This window comes from Pyrgilauda ruficollis, unplaced genomic scaffold (genome assembly GCF_017590135.1).
Source record: "Pyrgilauda ruficollis isolate IOZ18807 unplaced genomic scaffold, ASM1759013v1 scaffold28, whole genome shotgun sequence".
Lineage (NCBI taxonomy): Eukaryota > Metazoa > Chordata > Aves > Passeriformes > Passeridae > Pyrgilauda > Pyrgilauda ruficollis.
In genome coordinates, this window is record NW_024524155.1 from 3,817,395 (window position 1) to 3,840,299 (window position 22,905).

The following is a 22,905-nucleotide window of genomic DNA, read 5'->3' on the forward strand; positions in this document are numbered from 1 at the left end:
GCTGGGCTGCAGAAATGGTCTAGGGTATCAGGAACATGACTAACTGCACAAGATGTTATGTTATATTCTGAGATGGAAAGAAGTGGAATGCTGAACAGGTCACAGGTCGTTGTGCTAATTAACTGCATCTGGGGACAGAAAATAAGCATTTTCTCAATGTCCATGCCGGTGTTAGAGGGAATGTTAATCCCTTTGTTATCACTTGGGGATTCTGAGGAAGTAGTTGATTCAGTCATGCAAGGTTCTTCCACCTTCCCTCTTCTCCACAGGGAAGTGAACTGGATTTGCAGCTTAAAATTATGATGTGGCTTCCAACAGCAAAACCTTTCCCTTGGTAATGGACATTTTTGAGAAATAGAATTTCTTGGAATGTAATATTGTGTATGAGATTATAAACATGAGGGAAAGCTACCTATCTGTACTGCTTTGACCAGGAATAATGTTCACACACACATGTGGATGGGTTAGAAACTTATTTGGAGACATGCCAGCTTTGCTGTTTCCTTTCTCTGGTTTCATCTATATGCTTGTGCTACCAAAGATGATGTTTGGACTCTGCTTTCTTACAGTTTAGCTTGATATCTGCCTTACATCAGAAGTATATTGTGCAGTTTCTCTGCTTTCAGAGTGCTTTGTGAAACCAGCACCTGGACAGAGAACAGCCTAATGAAACTAAGCATGGGAGGGGCTGTGGTGAAATGCTACTGGAAAACCTGTAGAACTCCCTGCTGTTGAAAGCATCTCTGGGTGCTGAGCTAATATGTTAATTTTAGCATCCTGTGTCTCTGGAAGGTAGCAGGACATCCAGTAGCTTAATTGGTGAAAAACATTTATCTCTTTGTGCCAGTGAGGACAATGTTCCTGAGCCAGTTATGTTCCAGTCTGGCCATCACAATCCTTGATTTTGTTAGGCTGAATGTTGTTTATTTGTGGGAGCCATGGATAAGTGGCTCACCTTTTAGAGAGATGGGAGATGAGGTCCACCTCACACACGGGGTCTCAGAAGACATACATCTGCTCTGTCTGCTCATTGCTCTTACTGCCTGTTGTAGCTGTCACCATTGAGATCCAGGTTTCGATCTGGGATGAGTGATAGTCTCAGACAGTTCTGCCTTGTCTTAAGGATCTGACTTACTCAGGAAAATAAATGATGCTACCATGAGTGTGTCTGAGCACAGACTATTATGCAGGAGTCATCAGGGATGGAATAAAAGGTGCTTCTCCTCAAGGTATAGCTCTGTAATAGTTGAAGGTACTATAGCAAGTCAAGTAGACTGATACTATTGCTGCACAGCTCAATGGATGGATGTGATGAGTACAAGAGTGGCTCCATGTAGGCTTTTCTGCTGCTTGTCTAGTCAAAAGAGACTACAGAAAAAGCATCATAGGCGAGCAGAACAGGAAGTAGTCAGGATCATAGGTATCAAACAATGAATGAATGAGTGAATGTTGGTCTCTGGCTGAGGGGAATCAAGGACTCTTCCTTTAGCAGAGTTCATTTTCTGTAACACTAATGCCTTTGTAACTGAGAAATGCTGTTGGTAGGTTCCCAGAGAAGATTCTCAGGATCTGAGCAGGTAGTGGGCTGCAGAGGTCCAAAGTGGTACAAGGTAGAAATAACAGGAAAAAGTGAATTTCACACCCCACCTGAGTCACAGCCCTTTTTCTGGAAGACATGCTGATGGCTGATGGACAGCCCTGATTTTGTGCTATTGTTGTGAAATGTTAGCAGTGATTAACAAAGTTCGCAGTGATTGGCATGCCAGGAACAAATGTGTACCATTGGCATGTTTGTGGCTGTGTGTAATAACTGTTGTATATGTATTATACAGATAGTTTTTAAAAGCAAAGCTAAAATTTTGGTCCTTATAAATTAGACAAGGGCAGATTTCTAGCTGTGTTGAGAGCCCTAATTCTGCTGATTGAAGCATGAGTGCTGTTACGTGGTGTGGCCCAGCATCACATGGAATATCAAGGAGAAACAATGTTAGACCTCAGCTTTTCCAAATTCTAGACAGGTGCCTTATTGCATATCTCCGCCTGAAAAGAACCACCTTACTTTTCCATCCTGTGCACTGAAAGATGCAGGGGTTTTCTGTACTAAGCCATAGGTAATTGTTTCAGTGCATGAGAACACACACATGCCTTTATCTGCATTCATTTGGATGCAGCATATACCTCTCTATATATGTGCACGTATGTGTAAATGTAATATGAACACCAGCGAATCCATTGAAAACAAAACCACTGTTCTGTGTATATCTACAATATTATTAAAAATACTGAATGAATAAATACATGTTCTTGACAGATGAATTTAGGAACCATCAATTAAGCTTGGCATTCATTAGGTGGGGAGAAGTCCAATCAGATTTCACTGACTCAACAAAGCCGCCTATAAATTGTGGGCTTTTTGTTCTGATGTTTGATGAATTATTCTTCATAATCCACTGTCTACTGCGATAAATCTAATCTTTCAGTTTTTGCTGTCTTAATAATTCTCAGAGCAGCACTGACATTTTGTTTTCGTAGAGGGGCTGGGATGATGGAAAAAACCCCTCACTGTCTGGGAAGTATATTGCTCTACAACAAAGTAACATTTTTCTCACACTTAGAGCTCTGGTCTTGCAGACTTGCAGGGGTCACTGCGTCCTTGGCAGCATGAGCTGTTAATGTGTATCTTGTTGAAAAGATGACCAGCCTAGGATGAGGTTCACATTCCTTAAACCAGGAAGGGCTTTCAATTTGAGAGCAGTAGCATGCTAGTGTTGATAAAGTGAATTCCAAAGGTCCTGATGCCTTCTGCTGTTAGTGATCCTGCATCTCACTGCTCCCTAAATTTGTCCTCAACAAACTGCTGACACACGGCCAACATTCATCACAGTGGCAGAGCAGAGCCACCACATCTCATGTAGAGCGATGTTCTGTAGTGTTGGGCTGGGGAAGGGCTCCATGACTTAGGCTCCTGCTCCAGAGTACTGTGCTAGCAGCCTTTCTGGAGAGGGAAGAGAACATACCTCTCTGTGAAGTGGGGAAGTTGAAACCAGGCAGTAATACTCCATCATTTGCTGCAAAACATGGATATAAAAAGGTTGGGATTAAGAGGCAATATATTTCAAAAGAAATTAGCTAGCAAGACATGCACATTTAACTTTTATGGTTTAGAGATTAAGATATCAGGCTGGAACTTGGGATATCTGGGTTAAATCCCAGCTCTGTCAAGGACTTCTCAGAACATACTAGGCAGGTCATGTAAGGTAATACCTTCAGAAAGGACTCGGGATTTGGGAGCTTAAATCCAATTGATTTCCAGTATCTTCCTAAGTGTTTAAGGAAGGGATTTGCAAAAAATACTGAGGCATCCTGGTGTCCAGCATTGTGGCATCAGGTGGTATGTGCTACAGACCTGGGGAAGAGCAGCTGTGCTTTGGGAAAGCACTTTGGCATGTGAGGAAGCCTGTAGCTGACATCTACATCTGTAGCTGGGAATTCCTGGAAAGCATGAGTTTGTGCAGGGCCCATGGTGGCTGTCCATCTCATACTATGGCGCTCTGGACTTAATGTGGTCTCTAGGTGCAACCTCAGCACAAATACATACTAGTAAGTGTCAAAGTAGATAGATCCTGTTAGAGCTTTTATATCAGTTCCTTGAGGTGTGAATAGTAATACCAACAGTCATGTATATTTAAAATTAAATGAGCTTCATTCTTCAGAATTAAACAGTCAGGGCTGTGTTTCCAGCAAGTCAAGTACAGCACACATTAATTTGCTGGTGGAGCATGTGCTTGATGGGGTCCTGGCTTGCAGAAGGAGCGAGGGAAACCACTGTGTGCAGGGACACCGCTCACCTGTATGGCTGTAAACCTGCAGCTGGCTGTCCTGTTCCTTTGAAAGAGCAGCCCTAAAGTTCCTATTAAACCTGTCGGGAAACTATGCCTGTTTCATCTCCTGCCAGGATTACAGATGGTAACAGTGAGTTTGAGGCCATTTGAGACCGGCTGGAAAAACTTGACTGAAGTCAGGTGGGCTCCAAGACTGTCCCAGACCTTTGCTTGCTAATTATCCATTCTGGGAGTGACAGTTTTTTAACAATAAAGGGTGCTTGTGAGCAGGAAGAGCCTGCAGCCTGTTCCAAGAACTCCCTGCTTGCATGGAATGGGTGCAGCCGCCTTCCCTTGGAAGGGCCCCACTCCTGGCCAGGCAGTGTGGGAACCAGGCTCACCTCTTCTCTGCTTCCATGTCGCACCGCCTCTAGCTTGATTTTGTATGTCTGGGATGCACAGCCTGCAGCAGAGGCATTAGCTGCCTCCAGCGAGCTGAAAAAAGACAATTCCATAATGAACGAGGGTCATTTGCTAAGTGGGGGGTCCTGGAGCCCAGCCATAATTGCGCTTCTGTTTCATCTCATCCTCACACCTGCTCATGTAATGGCTCGGCTGTGATCTGCTCCCTCCCCCTGTGCATGCTCTACCCTTCTGCTCCTGGGGTATCCATCAATTCTCTGGCCCTATTGCGGTCCCTTGCCTTGCTATCCTTGTCTGCAGCCTGTGAATGTGCACAAAATTGTCCTGGAATTATGGGAGGGCCAATGAGCTGGCTTTATCCAACGTGACTGCTAACCTGACTTCCATGTCCTAAGTAGCAAGTTTTTAAATGAAACTATTCTATCCAAAATAACTCTTAGATGCAGCTTTCTTCAACTATGTTTCTTTAGAAAACTTAGTCACAAGATAATGAGGTATATATTATTCCTGCCAGAGGGAACATGTGCAGCCTTTTTTTCCCCCTGCATGCATTCAGTTCTCGTGAAAATGGCTTGACTGACAGTGTAGGCAATTAAGAGGTTTTGAAATCCAGAGCAGATGGAATTTTATCCAATTTATATATGATCTTACTATAAATGTATCTTACTGGATTCAAGTCAGTGAACTCCCAATTCTGTGTTTTAATCTTTGGGGGATGTTACCCATCCTTATGACAGTTGGAGTAGTAACCACTTTGTAAAGGGTACATCCCTCTGATACAAGGATGTAGGGTAGTGAGAGAGTTGAAGAAAATCCCAGCTCGACCTCATGTGGCAGGTTCTCTGTTTGCATTTTTTTTCTTCCTTATGGGTTCTTACAGCCCAGCAGACTCTTGGCCACCTTAAATCTTTACCCTTAACAGATCTTCTCTTCAGGCAATACATAAACTTCACATAAAGGTAAAAGTCCCTGTGTCTTGAAAACATTTTCTCTTGAGACACAAGTGTCAATAGGTTTGAATTATGGACCTGCTGTAATTAAAAACCACATAACTAGTTGTTTTTAAATGCAGTTGTTTTACTTAATTGATTTTGCCGCCAGGACCAAAGAGAATTAATTAAATAAATAAAATGTACCTTCCTAGTGAATTACTGGAGGCAGCTGAGTCTGTGTTGGTACCTAATTACTGCAAATGCTCCAGTTTGTTGCTAGCAATAGTTTTCTGTGGAAGGGGCTGGGAGAGAAGAGGTAGGGTGGTGTGGGAGGAGGCTCATTCCTTGGCAGCTGCAGGAGGGAACAGGCTGCTCCTTGTAGTATTTTTCTTCCTTTTCAGCAAAAAGTGTATTCGTTTAAGGCTTTGCATGAAGACTTTGCTTGGAAGGTCTTTATTCATATTTAATTGCTAGGTTGCTGCCGCTCCCATCTTTAATTACCTTTTAAAAAGCAGGTTATAAAAATGGACTGACATTCTTTCTTTTTTGTTACTGCATAAATTACAGGCTTCTCAACTGCTCACTTGAAATCAGTTGAGCCTGCGAGAAGTGTAGGACAGTTCCCTTTGCTGACTTCTGGAAACCTCAGAGCTTACATTCACCTTGCCCTACAGAGCAGCACAAAAATCCTCAACTAGCATTACATGAGCTATGCCTGAAGCCACATATCTGTGTTGGCCCTTCCTGTGAGCTCACTGACTGTGTGGAGGGGCCTGGCTCATCAGCTAGGCTGAAATCATACTACCATAGCTGTAGTGTTTGGAGAGCCTGTGCTGCCTGGTGCTGCCAAGAGGGTCTTTAGTAGGGTGTTGTGTTATGCAGGGGAGGTGGTCCTTTGCCCTCACCCATGTCTACCTTGGATTTGCTTCCTGGACCTGCTCCTGGTAAATCTACTTCATCTGCAACTTTTCTTCTAGTCCAGTCCTGAATTTCTCAAGCAGAGCTTCTAATAATTTCCTGTCCTGCTTGCCAAGTGCTTTGCTGTCCCTGATTGGTGCTTTTTCTGAGCTGAGAGCACTGGTTACTTTTATGGAAGGTATGGCAAAGTCCATCACATTAAACATGTTTTCAGGCCAAGTTGTCATGGTTGAAACAGCAATTTTTGTCCCCCTGCCCTGAATGCAGCCCTTAACCACTGCTCCCCAGTCACGTGCTAGTTTTCACCAAGTAAGCTTGCTGCTGCTGCTGCAATGCACAGGAATACATACTGTCAGGTTTCAGGGGTGATGGTAGGTGGTATTAATTATCTGCAAAAGAAACACATGTAAAGGAACAGCTGTTGGCTTCTGCACCCAGGATGCTGACCATAGTCACTTGAAGCCATTTTCAGGACAGCCTGAAGAAGTCTCTCACACACTGCCTGGCCACTACAAATCCAAGATGAAACGTGCTGCTGGGACTCTGTCACAGGTTTCCACAAGCAGAGTATCTCCAGGGCACTTGTGTGTTTGGCAGGCTTCACTCAGAGGCCAAACAATGACAAGGCTAAGAGCGGGGACAGAAGTATGAAAGGGCTGAGTCTGCCCAGCTTTGGCAGATGAACTCTCTGGCCTGTGGGCAGGGCTTTCCTGACCATGGCCTCTATTACCCTATGCTGATGCCTCTTTCTCTTCTCTTGGCAGATAAAAGAGCTCTTTATGAGTTTTGAGGACACTCCCTTGGGAGCAGCATCACTAGCCCAGGTACACAAAGCAGTGCTGCAGGATGGGAGAACCGTGGCAGTGAAAATCCAGCACCCCAAGGTCCAAGCTCAGAGCTCCAAGGATATATTGCTCATGGAGGTAAAATTACATGCTGACTTCAAACTTAGAGAATAATTGCCATTGAAGTGTATGGGGATCGTGTTCATCTATGGTGTAATCAGGTATAACAACACCAACCTGTGGCTTTGAAACCTCCACAGAGATCAGTGCTGTCTTACAGGATTAATACAGAAAATTTGTGAGGATTGCAGTGCTGGTGATTGTATGGACGGAGAGACTGAACAGCAGTGTAAGAGGAAAGGAGGGCAGAAGGAGAAGACAGGTAAAGATGAATGACATTATAGTAAGTCCATATAAGACTTAAGAAATAGAGGGTGAGTCCTGAAGTCTCTTTTCAGCCCGTGTGCCCATTAACTGGTCTCAGGGACCATTAGCTGATCTCTTGTAGTCAGGCCTGTGTGGTCAAGGAAAATCATTGTTCATGATTAGCATGTTTTTCAATCAAATTCTGGTGTGGGTTCAACAGTGGTTGAGGTTGCTATGATTAAGTTTTGTTTCTTGATCAGCTCCTTAATGCTGAACTGATTCATGGTAGAAACAAAAACACTAAAATACAGAGAGGGTCACCTAACAGGGGCAAATAAACAAATTAGGGATTCAGCTAGGAAAAAAGTTTCAGTGCCTAGCTCCTGTTCCTCTCCTGAATGGTAGGTACCACTCTTACTTCCCAGTGCAGTGCTGTAGCTTTTCACAAACTTCTAAGTCTAGCCATGGAAAGGAGGAAATGGAAATAAACTGCAGCACTGTACTGCATTGCAACTGACAAAGATGCCAGTGATATAGTATAGAATATCAAATGGACAGGGCTGTGGTGGAGGAGGGGGGAAGGATTAGGTCTGTAAGTGGTAACACTAAGGCTTTTTGCTCTCCTAATAAAGCATATATATATATATGTCTGTACATACAGTAAGTGCACATTAATTGGCAGACAGGTAGGTCCATGGTACTAAAGAGGGGAAGCTTAAGCTGAGGAGTTCTGATGAGTGTTTGGAGGGTATTGCTGATGCAGTAACACATTTCTCCATCACAGAAGATCAGAAATCAAAGATTCTGCCAGCAACCTCTCAGAGCACTGTGTAACTGAAGCTTCTTTAGGCAATTAAAATACCCTGCTTTGAGCAATCCTGGCTAGTCTGCATAGAAGCACAGCTGGTTCCATCTAGGGCACATAAGTTTGCAGCTGAGTATTTAATTTGAACTCCTAGAGATCTCCCAATGAGATAGGATTGGTCTGTTTCAGTGCTGGTTCAAGAACACAGAACTGTTGGAACTGGCTTTGGGTCCAGCTGTAAATTTGAGTTTGATTCAGATCATCTCCAGGACTCAATGCAGTGGTCTGCCCAATTAATTTGCTTCTGTGAGTCATCGTGTGCACAGCACAGCACTGGAGGGCTTATGACATCCTTCTCTCGCTCCCAAAACAAGGTGGCAGACAAAGAGCAGTCAAGGATTAAGAATGGGCAGGTGATGAAAGAGTAAGGGATCAGTGCAATAAGAAGGTTCTGTGTGAATGACCCAAAACCTGTGTTTACATTGGGACATTTGCACTTCTAATAGTGGGTATCACAGGAACATACCTCCTCACACCATGTTGCTGTGATTGCTGGTTATAATGGTAAGAGACATTTAAACAAATTATTTTAGAATGATTCCTGTGTTTTTCTGGCTTTAAACTTTTCCTTCTGGGAAATTTGAAAATAAACCAGTGTATTTTCTTTTGGTAGTTTAATACTGTCCTTCTTGTACAGACAGTCTGGTTTACTGTTCTTGTGTTGTATATACACAGGTATGGAAAGGTAGCTCAGAAGGTGACACATGCAGTTTTGTTTTTAAAAGGTCTCTCTTGTGGAGTCTTGGCTTACGTGCATCATTGTGTCCTTGTGTGGGACTGTTTTTGTAGACTGCATAGCAAGCCACATCACATGCGGTAATGTTCTGGTCCTTTAAAAATCAGACAGACATTGCGGCTAGGTAAAGAAGTTGATTTAAACATTGATGGAGATGGTCTTATCTAGAGATTGATGGGAAAGAATCTGAACAAGAAAATGTAGCTGGAAAATTCCTAAATTCACTTGAGGATTCATAGCATCAATGCTGACTCTTTAAAAATCAGTACAGCATCTGATAAACCCAGAGAGAGATACCTCACTGCTCTCTATATATCAATAATTATTTCAAGACAATATGTTAAACAGGTGTCAGACAAGGGATAGGCAAAATAGTTGTTAGGATGTCCCTGGTGATGGTAAAGTTGGCAAATTGATTGAAAAGAGCACTTGAAGAAAGTGAAAAAAATGCATGAATTTTCTCATGTTAGGCACCAATGAAATAATCTTGGAGAACCTATGAAGTTTATGTTCATGAAGATCACTGGTTACATTTCATTTGGGTGACATAAATTTGAAAGGATTTATGTCTCTAGATATAACCGTAAAAAATACAATTCAATAGTGTCTGGAACCTGGTGATTACATTTTTAAAGGAACATTGAGTTTGCAACTGACATTTAGATAAGAGAAGTTGAGACGGGGTGGAGAACAAATGTTGTCACACAACTGAGCAGGAGCAGTGATGGTTCATAAATTTATTTTTGTCATACATTTCAATGATAACAGCTTTCTGTATGTACTTTAAATGTTCCTTCTGCAGCACAGGAGTTCCCACCCCAGTGGTGGAGACTGGGGAGGAGAAACTGCAATAACACACACTTAAAAGCCTGTCTCTGTTTCCAGATGGATGTGCAGAACAGGTGAAATAAAGACAACAAAGTGCATTCTATTTTTATGGTTTTTTACTTGTTTTATGACTCAGTTAAAAACAGCCAAAAATAAATTTTCCTTAAGGTGTGGTTCAAATTGTCAGCTTGTGTAAATTTGCAGCTCTGTTGGAGAAACTGTCCCTTTGTATGAACAGAAAGTATACTTGGCTGCTGTGCAGCTTTGATTATGCCATCCAGTTGTGTAATGTTGATTCACTCACCCCTTAAATGTTGCTTCAATCAAATGTTTCAAGGAACTTTTTGGCTGGGATTTTCAAGGTGCTGTCTTGCTGAATATCTAATCTCTTTAAGAAGAAGAGCATTCCATGTGGTGAATATATGATACTTGGGAAATACCTCCTCGGCCTTCTGAGAATGGCTTTGCTTGATGCTGAAGAGCAACGTGCCCTCTGAGCTCCACCAGAAGTGTTATTTAAAGATCTGTAGCCTACTTTCTGTATCCAAACTCCACTGTCTTCTTTGAACTGCCCAGAGGATTTTCTGTGCTCAGCAATGGAAGAAGAAGCATAGAGGTGACAAGTCTTACTTTAGATCTTCCTTGTCTACATTATCTGAGAGCTGTTCAAATGAAGCCAAAGAATGACTTGTAGAATTATAGGACTCAGAAGATAATTGCTCCAGGACAACACCCTTGGTGAGATCTGGCCTTGTGCTCTCTTCTCCAGAGCTTTGTTCTGTTACTTCTAGGCAGCAAATGATGTGTGTGCCATCATTTAACTCCTAGATGTGCCTTTCTCTGTGGAAATGTAGGCCAGAATTTGGGTTACGTGACCAAGGCATGACACTGTGTTGTGATAGGAACCCTAAAAGCACTTGTTTTTCTTATCTGTAAGTTACATGGAATGATCCTATTAAAACAGCACTGTGTGTAGCTGTGTGGTTTTGGAGCCAGGATGTAACTGATTGTCTGTTTCCTTGTTCTCAGGTTCTCCTCCTAGTTGTGAAACAGATTTTTCCAGATTTTGAGTTCATGTGGCTGGTGGAAGAAGCAAAGAAGAATTTGCCCTTGGAGCTGGATTTCCTCAATGAAGGCAGAAATGCTGAGAAGGTTGCTCATATGCTCAAAAACTTTGACTTCCTGAAGGTGAGGAATCACATATTTCTCTCAATGTATGTGCATTTATAGTCTCCCTTTCTGTGTCTTATGCCCCTCATTCACCAAGTGGAGGAACCATAAGGAGGGAAAATGGAGTTCAGCCCCTCTGTGTTTGTTGTTCATCCTAGACTGCTCTGCTAATACAGACCAGAAAATGCTCTGAGACCTGCTTTCTCCTTGTTTGTTTCCTACTGAATGCACTCTGTTGGGTCAGGAGTGGTGACTTGGGACCAGCAGTCTCTGGAGCCTGCTGCTCATTTTCCCAAGTTTTCTTTCTGAATTTCATTTTGTTTTTGGACTTGTTCAGAGACTGTGAATTTGCCATTCTTTACTGAGCCATCTGGTGGTACCTTTCCTTGGGTGCTATCTCAACTAAGGGCAGGAAATGGACATAGAAGAGAAAAGCTAGACTGAAACTGATGATGTCAAGTAGTATTGAGGACATCTTGTATCTCAAGAAGAAGCATATTCACATGAGTCCTTCCTACTGCAAAAAAGCACTTTCTCACCCTAGAATTGGACATTTGTCCTTTATACACATCTGTGGCTAGTGCATTCATACTTCTAGTATGAATGTGGCTAGTGCATTCTGTACTTCATACAGAAACCAAATTGCACTCATATGTGGTCTTCCCCACTCATACTTTTAGCCCACCTCCCCTGCCGCATACTTATGTCACTGATAAATGTCTCAAGTACAACCAGACATGTACACATCTCAGTCTTGGAAAGACATAAGGCCACATCTTCAAAGTCACACGTTCAGAAATCTTTTGCTGACATACAAGACACTCAAGCCTCCAGTGTGTGCTTTCTGGAAACAGACATAGCACCATGGTTGCAGTCACTGATGTCACTCTGCCCGTGGCACATACAAAAAGGCAGCAAAAAACACATCCTGTGGACCTTTGTGGATACACACTTCTAAATGAGCTAGTCCCCTCCTGTTTATGCAGAAGTCTCAAGATGTCAGAGGTCTGAAATAAGGTGAGTTTTAGTTAGGCTTTACAGGATGATATATCCATTTTTCCTTGCTCCTTCCATGTAAGGGATGTAATTCCATGTTGCCTAATGCCAGCTTTGGAGAAGTCCTTTTGGAGCCCGGTGGCAGCAGTGGCCTTCCCATAGACACGGACAGCTAAAAGGCACCCCATGGAAGGCCAGAGGCCAGTGGTTTTGGTGAGTGGGTGCTTATCAGAAGTGATGCACCTTAGAGAGTATGTCCATTGCAGCTGTAAGTAGCATACTGTGAAGTAAATCCCCATGGAGATGGCCAATCACCTCCTTGCTGGGGTAAGGAGCTATCATTATATCAATATGTGTAACAATAACAAATTACTTGAGATGGCTAAATAATGGATCCTCCTGTCTGACCTGCCAATTCAGAGACGTGTTCATCACCTAAAAGCTGCAGAAGAATTGGGCTTCTGTATCATAAATTTTCCTAAACATGCTAGAAAGCTGAGAAGTAGATTTTGTGCTGTGAACCTGTTTGAGCTTTTAAAGCCAGAGATAAATTATTTCCACACACAAGCATTAGAGCCAAACATCTGTGAGTAATTTAAAAAATCACTGAAGAATTTGGCTGTGATTGAGAGAGGCATCTCCAACAGCATGAATAGCGCTTTACAAGCTCACTGACTTGCCCATGTAAATCCTGAGACAAGACTGAGTGTCATCGGAAGTGAGCTAAGGGATCAGTGAGCTACATGGGATGGGGAACTGTTAGCTTTGGAGTTAGCAGGCTTTCTCACCATTCTAACTGCAAAGAATGGGCATGCAGATAAGCTGGGAAGGCTGTGAGTGTCTGAATCTCCCTTGCTCATAGTGGATCTATGGCATCAAAGTCTAAGCAAGGTTCACATGCAAAGTGTACCGGGGTGTTGGATGATGGGACTGAGGGACACTGAAATTGCTAAGCAAAGGAGACTTTGATCTAAAGCAGCACACACATGGTGAAGTAGAAGTGGTCTCTCTAGGACAGGAACAGGAGGGAAGCAGCTAGTTTGTAAGGGACTGGGATATGGTCAATAGTTAAAAGCAACAAGCTTTAAAAGGAACAAGTTCCTGCCTGTTCAGGAGCTATGATGAGCTACAGCGGCCTGGCTGGTCATCCCCTGGTTTTGGTCAGCTGATGGACAACACCTCTTACCTCTTCCTTTCCTGCCCTGAGGTGCTGGTCCTGAGTCCATGGCTGAGTCAGGAGGGTGAGGAGAGGGGACTGCACAGCTGGCTTACTATTTGTGTGATCCAAAATTGTTATGTCTGTCATAGTAAGGGGGGGTAGTAATGAGAGTGAGTGGAGCTCCCTTATGTCTTTGCTAAAATGTACAAATGTGGCTTCACCCATGTGCAAAAGAAGATTTGGGCAGACTGAGGACAGTAACATTAGAAATTTCAAAAGAGAATTCAGCAAAATGGTTCTTGACAATAGGGACTTCAGCATGGGAGAAATTTGTCTGGAGAGGGAGGCTGGAAAATGGGGAGCCAGCCTGAGTGACACTTTTGTCACTGCCTCACTGGATGACACCAGACCTCTTCGCTGGTACCTCACTAAGCTTGATCTACCACAGCTTGAATGAAAACTGCTTTGACATTTTACACTATTACTGTGTTGTTGGCAATAAGACAATTAGGGGTCTCACAGGGTTTCTGTGACAAGTCCCTTATTTTTGACACTCGATTTTTCTCCCAGTTCGATTGCAGATGGCCTAAGTATGCAGGGTTTGTCAGCTCAAAGACATTCGTGTTCCAAGGGGCACTGCGGAGATACAATTTATGATGATGGCTTATAATTTTTAAAGCTGCATAAGTGGACCCTGTGCATAGCAAACAAGATGCAGTTCCTGTCTAAAGGAGCTGAGTGGATTTCAGAAACTTGCAATAGGTACTAGTTAAACAGCCCAGCTAGAGGAGCTGCAGAACAGGTAAGAAAGGTATCTCAGACATCACTGGGAATGGGAGGTGGTCAGAATCCTGTAGAGTGTGGTCAGAAATGTTGCATGAGATCAGATCCTAGTTTAGTTGAATTGGTGTATTATCCTTCTACACATTGCTGCTGTCCTGTGGAAGAGGCAGATGGATAGACTTACCTCCCTTGTGCTTATCAAAAAAGCCAAGTCCTCGCTTCAGCTGCTTCCATTTTTACTCCTTTTCTGGGATTTGTGTGATATATTCTCCTTCCTTTCCCAAGCTGTTGCCTGACCTAACCCATCTGTTTCTGTTTCAGGTCCCCAGGATCTACTGGGAGCTCTCCACAAGGCGTGTCCTTCTCATGGAGTTTATGGAAGGGGGACAAGTGAATGACAGGGCCTATATGGAGAGGAATGGCATCAATGTCAATGAGGTAGCTTCTCAGCCGTCTCTGAATTGCGTGCTAAGCAATGCAAAACTGATTTTGACCTCGATGCAAAATGGAAGCTGACAGGACAGGATGGGATGGGACAGGAGAATAAATACACACAGATGTGAACAGAGCAATCAATCTGAGAGATCTCTGTTCTTGTGCTCTTTGGAAAAGTACATAATTCCTTTCGAGGAATACTTTTGTGTAGGCTTCAGAGCTAGGAAGATCTTCAAGGTAACATAGTAAAAGATGACCATGCTCCTACATTAAAGACACTCATGATTTGTTCCAAGATGGAAGTTCCTGTTACCCTAAAGGAGCAACTTCAATTTCTGATTATTTTTATCTCATGGACTTTGTTATTAAGAGAGATTTGAAAAGTTCTGTCTGTAGCAAAATGTGGTCAGCTCCATTCATCTGGACAAGTCAACTGTCCAAAGTGAGAGTTGTTTCTTTGAGTGAATTTATCCTATAGTTTTGCTATAGGCAGAGGTGAAATCTAGCCCACCTGCTCAGATAGAAGAGTGAATATTCCTCAGGTCTTGAGAGTCAGAAGGGCTTGTTTTGATGAATTAACGGAAGAGCTCTTGAGCAATATCTACATTTCGATTTTGAGGTGGGCTTCCTCATAGGTCTCAGACAGCAGATCCATTTTGAGATTGAGATAGTTAGCATAGTGTGTAGCTCCCTGGATTTTCTTTGAATTTTCTCAGAGTGCTGGAGATAGCACAGTTGTAGAGAAACAGCTAATCTCAGTTTATCTAACTTGCAGAGGCTTTTGCTTGTGATAGGAGCAATGTAGGGTGAAAATTTCTGCTAATTTTTTTGTTTATCCATGCCTTTGGGAAGGTTGTTTTGTGACGACTTGGCACAATACATCCATGCAGCAGTGAAATCACGTACTTTGCTGAGTCTGAGCTAGTCTCTAAAGAATAGCTAAGAAGTAGTTTTTAAAAAATTGTCAACAGACTTCTACTACTGCAAAATATAAGCCTTAGAGAGTTCCAGCCATCCGTCAGGTAGAGGATGTTACTGAGCTCAGTGGTAGGACTAGGACTGAATTTTCTTTCTTCCTTTTCTCTCCTTGCTGCCTGAAATTAATCATTAACTTTTACTGATTGCCAACAAAGCAAGGTAGAAAGGAGGGAATACTGAGCTAGTCAGAATCATGTGATGGGAAAAGAGATTTGTTATTATGGCCACAGTAAGATGAGATAGGGGCAGTGCACACCCCAGACTTCTCCTGTGGCAAGGTGCAGCAGATGGGGACAAATATTGCCTAGGTTAACTGTTGGCTGCTGCTGTTGTTGCCCTGGGTAAAGAACTGCATGGCATAGTGGGGAGATGAGCAAAAGGCAGCAGACCCTGAAACGAACATGAGGAGGGAGTGGCAACCCAGGTTCCAAAACTGTGACCTGGTTTATAATATGGCAGCAATCTTGGCTTTCAAGAGATGCATTAGCTCCCTATAAATCACCCGAATATATTTATTTTATCAGTCCCTCTATCATTTTACTCCATTTTGTTTTACGGGGTGGAGGAAGAGCAGTCTTCACTAAGCAGGATTTCTTTTCTGTGACAATGCAGCCTTGAAAAGCAAGCTGAGCCTCTCTCCTCTAAATGGAAAGGATCCCTGAGGTGAAAACTCCCTTCAAACCAGGTTACTGACATTTACTTAATACCGTCTGTAGCAGGATTATCATTAAAGCTGCCCAAAAGCACATTAATCTCTCTGGATCCGTCCAAGTGCTGGATTGTAATGGCATTTAATCAGAGAAGGCTTTGATTTTTAAAGACAAGTGCAAACATTGAAATATCTGCCTGTGGAACAGTTACTTATTCATGTGCAAGTGTACTTGTACACTGTAATGTAGCTGAGAAGAACATGCAACTGGGATATTGACAGTGAAAAGGAAATTTGGAGAGGGGAGTTACCAAGAATGAGCTGGCAGGAATTTTAAGGGAAGACTAGAACATAGCAGGGCTAAGAAGGGGGCATCTGGAAACGGGGCTCTTCCAGTTTTAAAACACAATAACATTTGTAGTCCTGGATGGGAAGGTATATTTGGAAGAAGTGGGTAGAACAGGGAAGAGAGAAAAATTAGACCAAGGGGCTCTCAATGGATTTGTAGCATACTGTATACAGGAGGAAAGGAAGGGCAGCAAGGCTTCTTAGAGCATGGATTTTTAAAGAAGATCCCAAATGGCACAAATGTTTCTTTTGTATCCATTCTGATTATACCTGATTCATTTGTATTTGTATAAAAACCGTAACATTATCTTTGGTCTGCTACATGGGTTCTCCGTGTCCTTCTTTGTGGATTCTCTGCCTGTCTCTGCAGAAACTGCTGTATCAGCGGGCTCTAGGACCTGTGGATCTTCCAGATATGCTCATAGCATGTGCTTTATAGCCTCAAACTAACCAGCCAGCTCAGGCAGCGAAGTGAAGAGTCCCCAAGATCAGCCTGATTTGGATTTGAGTCAGGGAAAGGAAATGATACCACGTACTTCAGCTTGCTAAGAGCCTGGTCACGAGCCATGGTTGATTCATAAGTCAGAAAAGTGTTTTGTCCTGCTGAGAATTGAAAGCAAACAGCTAAGGTACTTAAGATGAGCTACTGTGCACAATTATTGCCATCTGTTACTCCATCCTACTGTGGTGTTTTTCTTCTTTCTGTTACTAAATGGATTCTGTACTGAAACAGTATCTCTTAGCTCGATAAAGAGCCCAGTACCTTCCTGTAGCTGATGGCTTTGCAACTTGAAATAAGCTTCCAGTGTGGGATTTACCCTTCTGCCAAGAGTCAGGAGCTGTAGCTGTGTAGCTGCTAAAATTTAAGTGGGATTTCCCAGGGTGGGATCCTTTTGTCAGCAGTGAAAACCTCTCATGTCTGAAGTATTTGTGCTTGTAACACTCAAGTGTTAGATGAAGCAGAGCATAGAGAAGAACACTGTTTCTAGGGAAAATGGCCATTCTTGCTCTTTGCACTTACTGAGTTAGTCTGGAGAGAGGTTTCTTTGCAGATTCTCTTACATTTCATCTTGTCTGAAGCTTAGTGAAATTCACAAGGCACTGATAAGCAGGAGTAGTGACCTGGTATTTTCAGCTTTTGAACTGTGCACAGACACCACGTAAAAGAGTTAAATTACACACAGACCTGTTTCTTACTGAAAGCTGGTATTGAGCATCAATGCCAATCAATTGCTTAAGTCTCAACAAGATGCTTTGCATTAAATCCAAGGAAATACAACTTCATTTAAAACAAAGGGAAATGATCTCCATGGTCATTTAGGGTCTGACAGAGATAAAAAACCAATGACTAGTCTTCTCTAGCTGTGCCCTTTTGAGAATCTGTGCAAACTTGGCGAGTTAGTCCCTCACTTCCCTTGGTGGGTAAATCAGAGTATTTCTCCCCACTTAACTGCCATGGAAGATGGAGCATTGAGCATGAAAATAATTTCCTGAGTCCCCAGCAGAGAATACAGGGCATGCTGGGAGTGCACTCCAGGAGTCCTAAAAACTATTCCTGTATCTTCAAGTGTGTTCAGACATCATCTTGCTGTGATGCTAGATCACTGCATAGTAATAGTACTGCCAAACAGAGCACTTTTGATCCTCACAAGTGGATCACAGAGTGTGAAATCAGATCTCTTGTGTGACCACCCTAATCTATTATGGATCAGAGCCATTTCAGAGCAGAGGCAGAGAAGGCTTCAAATTGTGGCTATTCTCCATCCACACCCTTTGCTAATTTGACACAGTTTAATTGGCTAGAATTGCCCTAGCAGGATTAAGCAAAACCTTAGACAATGGCTGTAATAACAACAATGAAAGCAAGCAAAAACCCAATACAGTCTTCAATCCAATTAACCTTCGATTAAAGTTCCAAAATCAATGCTATTATTTTGGCCGGAGGAGGTAATATTGAGCCCTGAGAAATGAGCTGCACAACGACCTTTACTTTTAATGAGATCAATAGAAGTTAGTGTCGCCATCTCTTAAAATAATTGGCAAATATTACAGCCAAATTAAGGCCAGAGACTAGTATCTGCTTCTGATCTAAAGAGACAGTCACAGATGGAGGTGGGATGGAAAGGGATGATGCCCTATCAGGCAGTTTCATCTAGGACTTATCAGGGGCAGGCAGTGAGATCATCTCTACAGGACTGTGACACAGTATTTTTTTCTTTGCTTTTTCTCTTCTTCATGTCAGTTAGAGGCATAGAGCCAGAACCACTCCAGCTTGCTCACAAGTCCAGGAAAGTATCAGTGACTTTCCCCAGGTAACCCAAGCTGGTTGGTTACATTGCATTATATCGTGCTACCCATGAGCATGATGTATGTGCTTTTTACTGTAGGAATACTCATTAACTCAAATTTGCATGCATTATTTCTTTTCTGAGAGGTTTCTTGCTAACTCTTGTGTATTGGTGTTTTTAAAGATGCTCAGTTGTGGTGAACTTTCTAGAGTTTTGTTGTTGTCACATTGCTCTGTCAGAGGGTGTGCTGATTGGTTGAGAGGAGAGTTGCATAGAGGGACAAGGGTGACAGGTGTCTAGGCTTTCAAAACTGATGGCAGCAACATATTGTGGCTGTATACATATACAAGAAGAAATATATCACTGCTGGTACCTGCACTGCAGCTTGGGATCCTCTGAGTTAGGTGACAGAAATGCAGTAGGTGTACTTGTTAAAATATTTGGTACACTGGATATGACTCCATTAACGAGAAAAAGTGGGGATTAGTAGGAAAATTGCAAAGTAGGTAAGAAACTCATAGAAGCAATGAGATTTGATCTACAAACAGATTTCATTTAACAAATTGGTGATGACCTCAACACAAACAGAACTGTATCAAGGAGATTGTTGATGACACCAAACTGAGAGGTCTGACATTGTAGCGGAGGACCAGAGTAGCAATAGCACTTTTTGGCCTTGAGGACTGAAGTGGTAGAAAGGAATAAAAAGGAGGAATGTCAAGCGAGAAGTCAGATTGAGCACACTTCATGTGCTTAGGTTGCTCTGAAGTCCAGCTGTTATACATGTATCTGTCACTCCATTGTTTGATTGTTGTCAGCCATCTGTTTATTCCTCAGGTCTGTTTTTTTCAAAATGAAAACATTGGCCTGAAAATGCATGGTTTGCCTGACATGGTGTCATGGTCATGTCACATAATTTGGTAGTGGCAGGTTGGTATTTGCGTTGACTGGTAAAGACCATAGGCTCACTTAGTGACTGTAGTCATCATATTCTGCTGCAGCACAGACAGGCAAATTTAGCTTCTTCTAGGCAATAACACTCCTTCTAGCAAAAAGCAGGGACATGCCTCTGGCAAGACCCAGAGCCTGATGTCGTCCTGATATATCGAGCTAAGCTCTGCTTGCTGATCAGCATAGTTTTTGTTCTTATGTGTTACGCCTAAATTATGCCATTCATGAGGACACCTGCTTTTGCCTGGTTGTATTTCTTGTAGCACATACAGAACTACAGGTGCTTCTGCTTCCTTGCTATTCAAACCTCCTAACTGGTAGACTGTTCCTCCTCTGCCATTCCTTAGCCAACTCAGGAATCTTCAGCTCTTTTAATCTTTATCCCAAGTAAATGCCTCCTGCATCCTGCTCATTTATTTGCTTTCTCTGAACTCCCTCTGTGTAGTCTGTATCTCTTGAGTTAACGAGGTGTCTGGAAGTGAATGCAGAATTCCAAGATTATTGTTTTTTTAGTGTGCAGCAGAACAATGCTGGGGGACACCGGTAATGATAAAAACCTTGTTTTGTTGGATGATAAACAGGGAAAGGACTGATGACCTCTCTGTGTCATAAGAAAAAGCCTGTGTGTTAACTGTGGCCTTTGCTTCTGTAAATCATTGCAACCGTTTTTTCTAATTTGTGATGCACCTTCACCCTGAGGTCTTACGTAGCCTAAATGTGTGCTGAATTCCTCCCTTCTCCTGAACAGAGGTTTTCATAAGTCTGTTTTCTCGTTTCACCTAGCCATGTTCTTCCAGAGTGAATTCTGTAGTTATTATTTATCCAGTAGCCTTCTCAATAAGGGTAGAATTAAGGGCCTGAAGTGACAAGGCATAGTACTGAAGAATTCATGTATATAAAGGTTGCATGGGATTTTTTTCCTAAACTTTTTTTCAAGAAATGTAAACTCTCTTTTTCTGAATTATGATGATAGGTCACTATTCACATACTACACTTTAAGATCTAGAGCGTAAAGCTTCCTATTTTGTTTAGAATTTGACAGTATTTGACAGTGCTTTCTGTCTTAATTTATTTTGTACCTATTTTAGAGGTATGACAATAGACAAAATTATATGAAAATACTTTAGTGTGTACCACAGCTCCATGGTAAATTTTTTTCTGAAAGTGAAGACTGTTTATATGCTTGCATCATAAATCACTGTAAAATATCTTCTGTATGCTTTCTGTATGAAATAGTACAGAAATACATTTGTATGTCTTAAGGAAGTCAAAGTTTAGTTGAGATACTGGAGATATTAAAGGTTGTATGTTGAGGAATAGATAAATATAAGAACAGCAAGGAAGAGCAACAGGATGGGGATCTTGCAGAGAACATTGTCTTCTACCCATGACTCAGCCTGTGAGTCTGAGCAGAGCTATGACCCCTCTTGTTTTCATGGGAGGATGGGAAGATGGATCTCAAGCTGCTTTTGTGTTGCATTACAGACTGTAAGAGGTTATGACCATGGATCTACTTAGTCATTTTTCTGCTGATGGTGACTCAGGAGGGGGGACCATCTCTGCATCTGAAACTTGCAGCCATATCATAAGATGCTGTTAATGAGGGTGGCATGGATAATCTGATGAGAGGCATTTCTGTAGGATCCTAGGATATTTGGGTTTGGAAGGGAACCTCAGGAAGGTTTCTATCAAATCTTCTTCTAAGGCAGGGTCAGTTATGAGGTCAGACCAGCATACTCAGGGTATTAGCCAGCCAGGTCTGTAAAACATCTAAGGATGGAGATTGCACAACCCCTTTGGCCATGACCAGTCAATAGGTTTGCAGAACTCCCAGCCTGGACTTGTGCTCGATGGGTATGAGGCATCACGTTGGTCCCCAGTTTGTCCCCAAGTCCTCATCTTCTAAAATTCTGTGTTTTTCCATGCCCTTGGAGAACAAACGGCTGAGACAGTGAGGGCTGAGTGTGGTTAGCCCAGTGTGTGCACCAGTGTCAGGGTTGATGCTGTGATCAGTCATAAAGTCTGAGTCCATTCCTTCTGGTCTATGGGTCCCTGAGAGGCTTTGTGAATGAATTACGTGATGGGCTTAAAGCACTATTTGGCATGTCCTTGGACTGTCAGCAAGGGCTATTCAGCTCTTATGTGAGATCACAGCACCTGGTACTTTGGTCCTATCTAATTTTAGAGCTTGCCGATCAAGGAGACTTGTAAGGGTCACTTCATGGCTCTGGTGATCTCTGCTGGTGATTCAGAAGAGAAATATCACTCACCTCAGTCATTACTTAAAATAACACCTGCATGGCATTGGGGAAGCTGCAGTACAGGAGATCACAGGGCTGTGCTGTTCCATCTGTGTGAGTGATTCATCATGGGGCAGGCCAGCATTCACGTGATTCAGCAGTGGTTCCAGGTCCCACCTGACAGACAGAGGATGGTTTCACCTGATCCTACACTGTCCCTGTTGTTGTGCTGCAGGAAGGGTTCTTGTTATTTTTCCTCATTTGTAGTTACTTGGCCACTGTTCATAATGAATGCTCTTCTCAGAGGTGGCCATGTTTCAGAGGTGGCTAAAACAAGCCTTTTCTTGTCTGTCTGGTTTTCTGCATGGTGAGCTGTCATTACTATCCCTGTTACCTCTTCTACCACCTTTGCTTATGGGGACAGCTGCCAGTTTGCTGCTTACGGGGTGTGTCGGGAGATATGCTTGGAATAATTTATAACAACTGTTTTTTAATTGCTTGTTCAGCACTCTGCTGTGGAGCACTGTGCCTCTTGGGATGGCAGGGAGGGCTGGTGGTGGGATAGCAGGGCAAGGCTGCTGTGTTAGTGTGTGGTAAGGGATTGATCTCATGCCCTGGGGATGTGTGCTTTCTCCTAGGAGGTTTTTAACTTTAATAACATCTCTTGGTGATAAGGAGCAGTAGTATGGAGGGACACAGCAGTGACAGGATGTTTTAAACAGCTTTTCTGTGCTTCCTCATCTTCACAGACATTTCAAATCAGATTAGCATGGGTCTGAGGAAAGGAAGAGGGAAAGTGGGGGACAGTGTGATGAAGGGAGGGGAGAGGGAGCCGATGTTCATTCTGGTGAGCAGACTGACTGGCTGAGTCTCCCCTCACCCCTTCTCCACTGTATCCTGCTGCCATCCATGGATGGAAACACCTGAGTCTTCCTCCAAGCAGTCTCACCCACCCCAGGAGCAATTTCCCTGCCTTCCCTGGGAATGCATGTCTGCCACTATCTGCTGTCCCACCTTCCTCATTACCAGAAACCCCATTCCTACCCACAGGTACTATCTCTTATTTTTTTATGCTAGAAAAGTGTCTTTAAATAACCTGTGATCCCACAAACACCTTCATGGTGCTCCCTGCATGGATCCTTCTGTGAGTCTCCTGGACCACCCTGCTACCTGTAGATGCCTGCAGCCACCCTGTGCCTCCATCAGTGTGAGGAGCTGCAGGAGCTCTGCGTGG

At 42.9% G+C, this 22,905-nt stretch overlaps 1 protein-coding gene across 4 annotated transcripts in view; it reads left to right on the top strand.

Annotated features, from left to right (window-relative positions):
- The window catches only part of ADCK1 (aarF domain containing kinase 1), a 73,971-nt gene that overhangs the window by 44,283 nt on the left and 6,783 nt on the right, over nt 1–22,905 (top strand). For all 4 annotated transcript variants that reach the window (XM_041472059.1, XM_041472058.1, XM_041472055.1 and 1 more), the window contains 3 exons: nt 6,859–7,017; nt 10,704–10,862; nt 14,104–14,220. In XM_041472059.1, the coding sequence (XP_041327993.1) occupies nt 6,859–7,017; nt 10,704–10,862; nt 14,104–14,220 (435 nt within the window). The remainder of the gene's footprint in view (nt 1–6,858; nt 7,018–10,703; nt 10,863–14,103; nt 14,221–22,905) is intronic.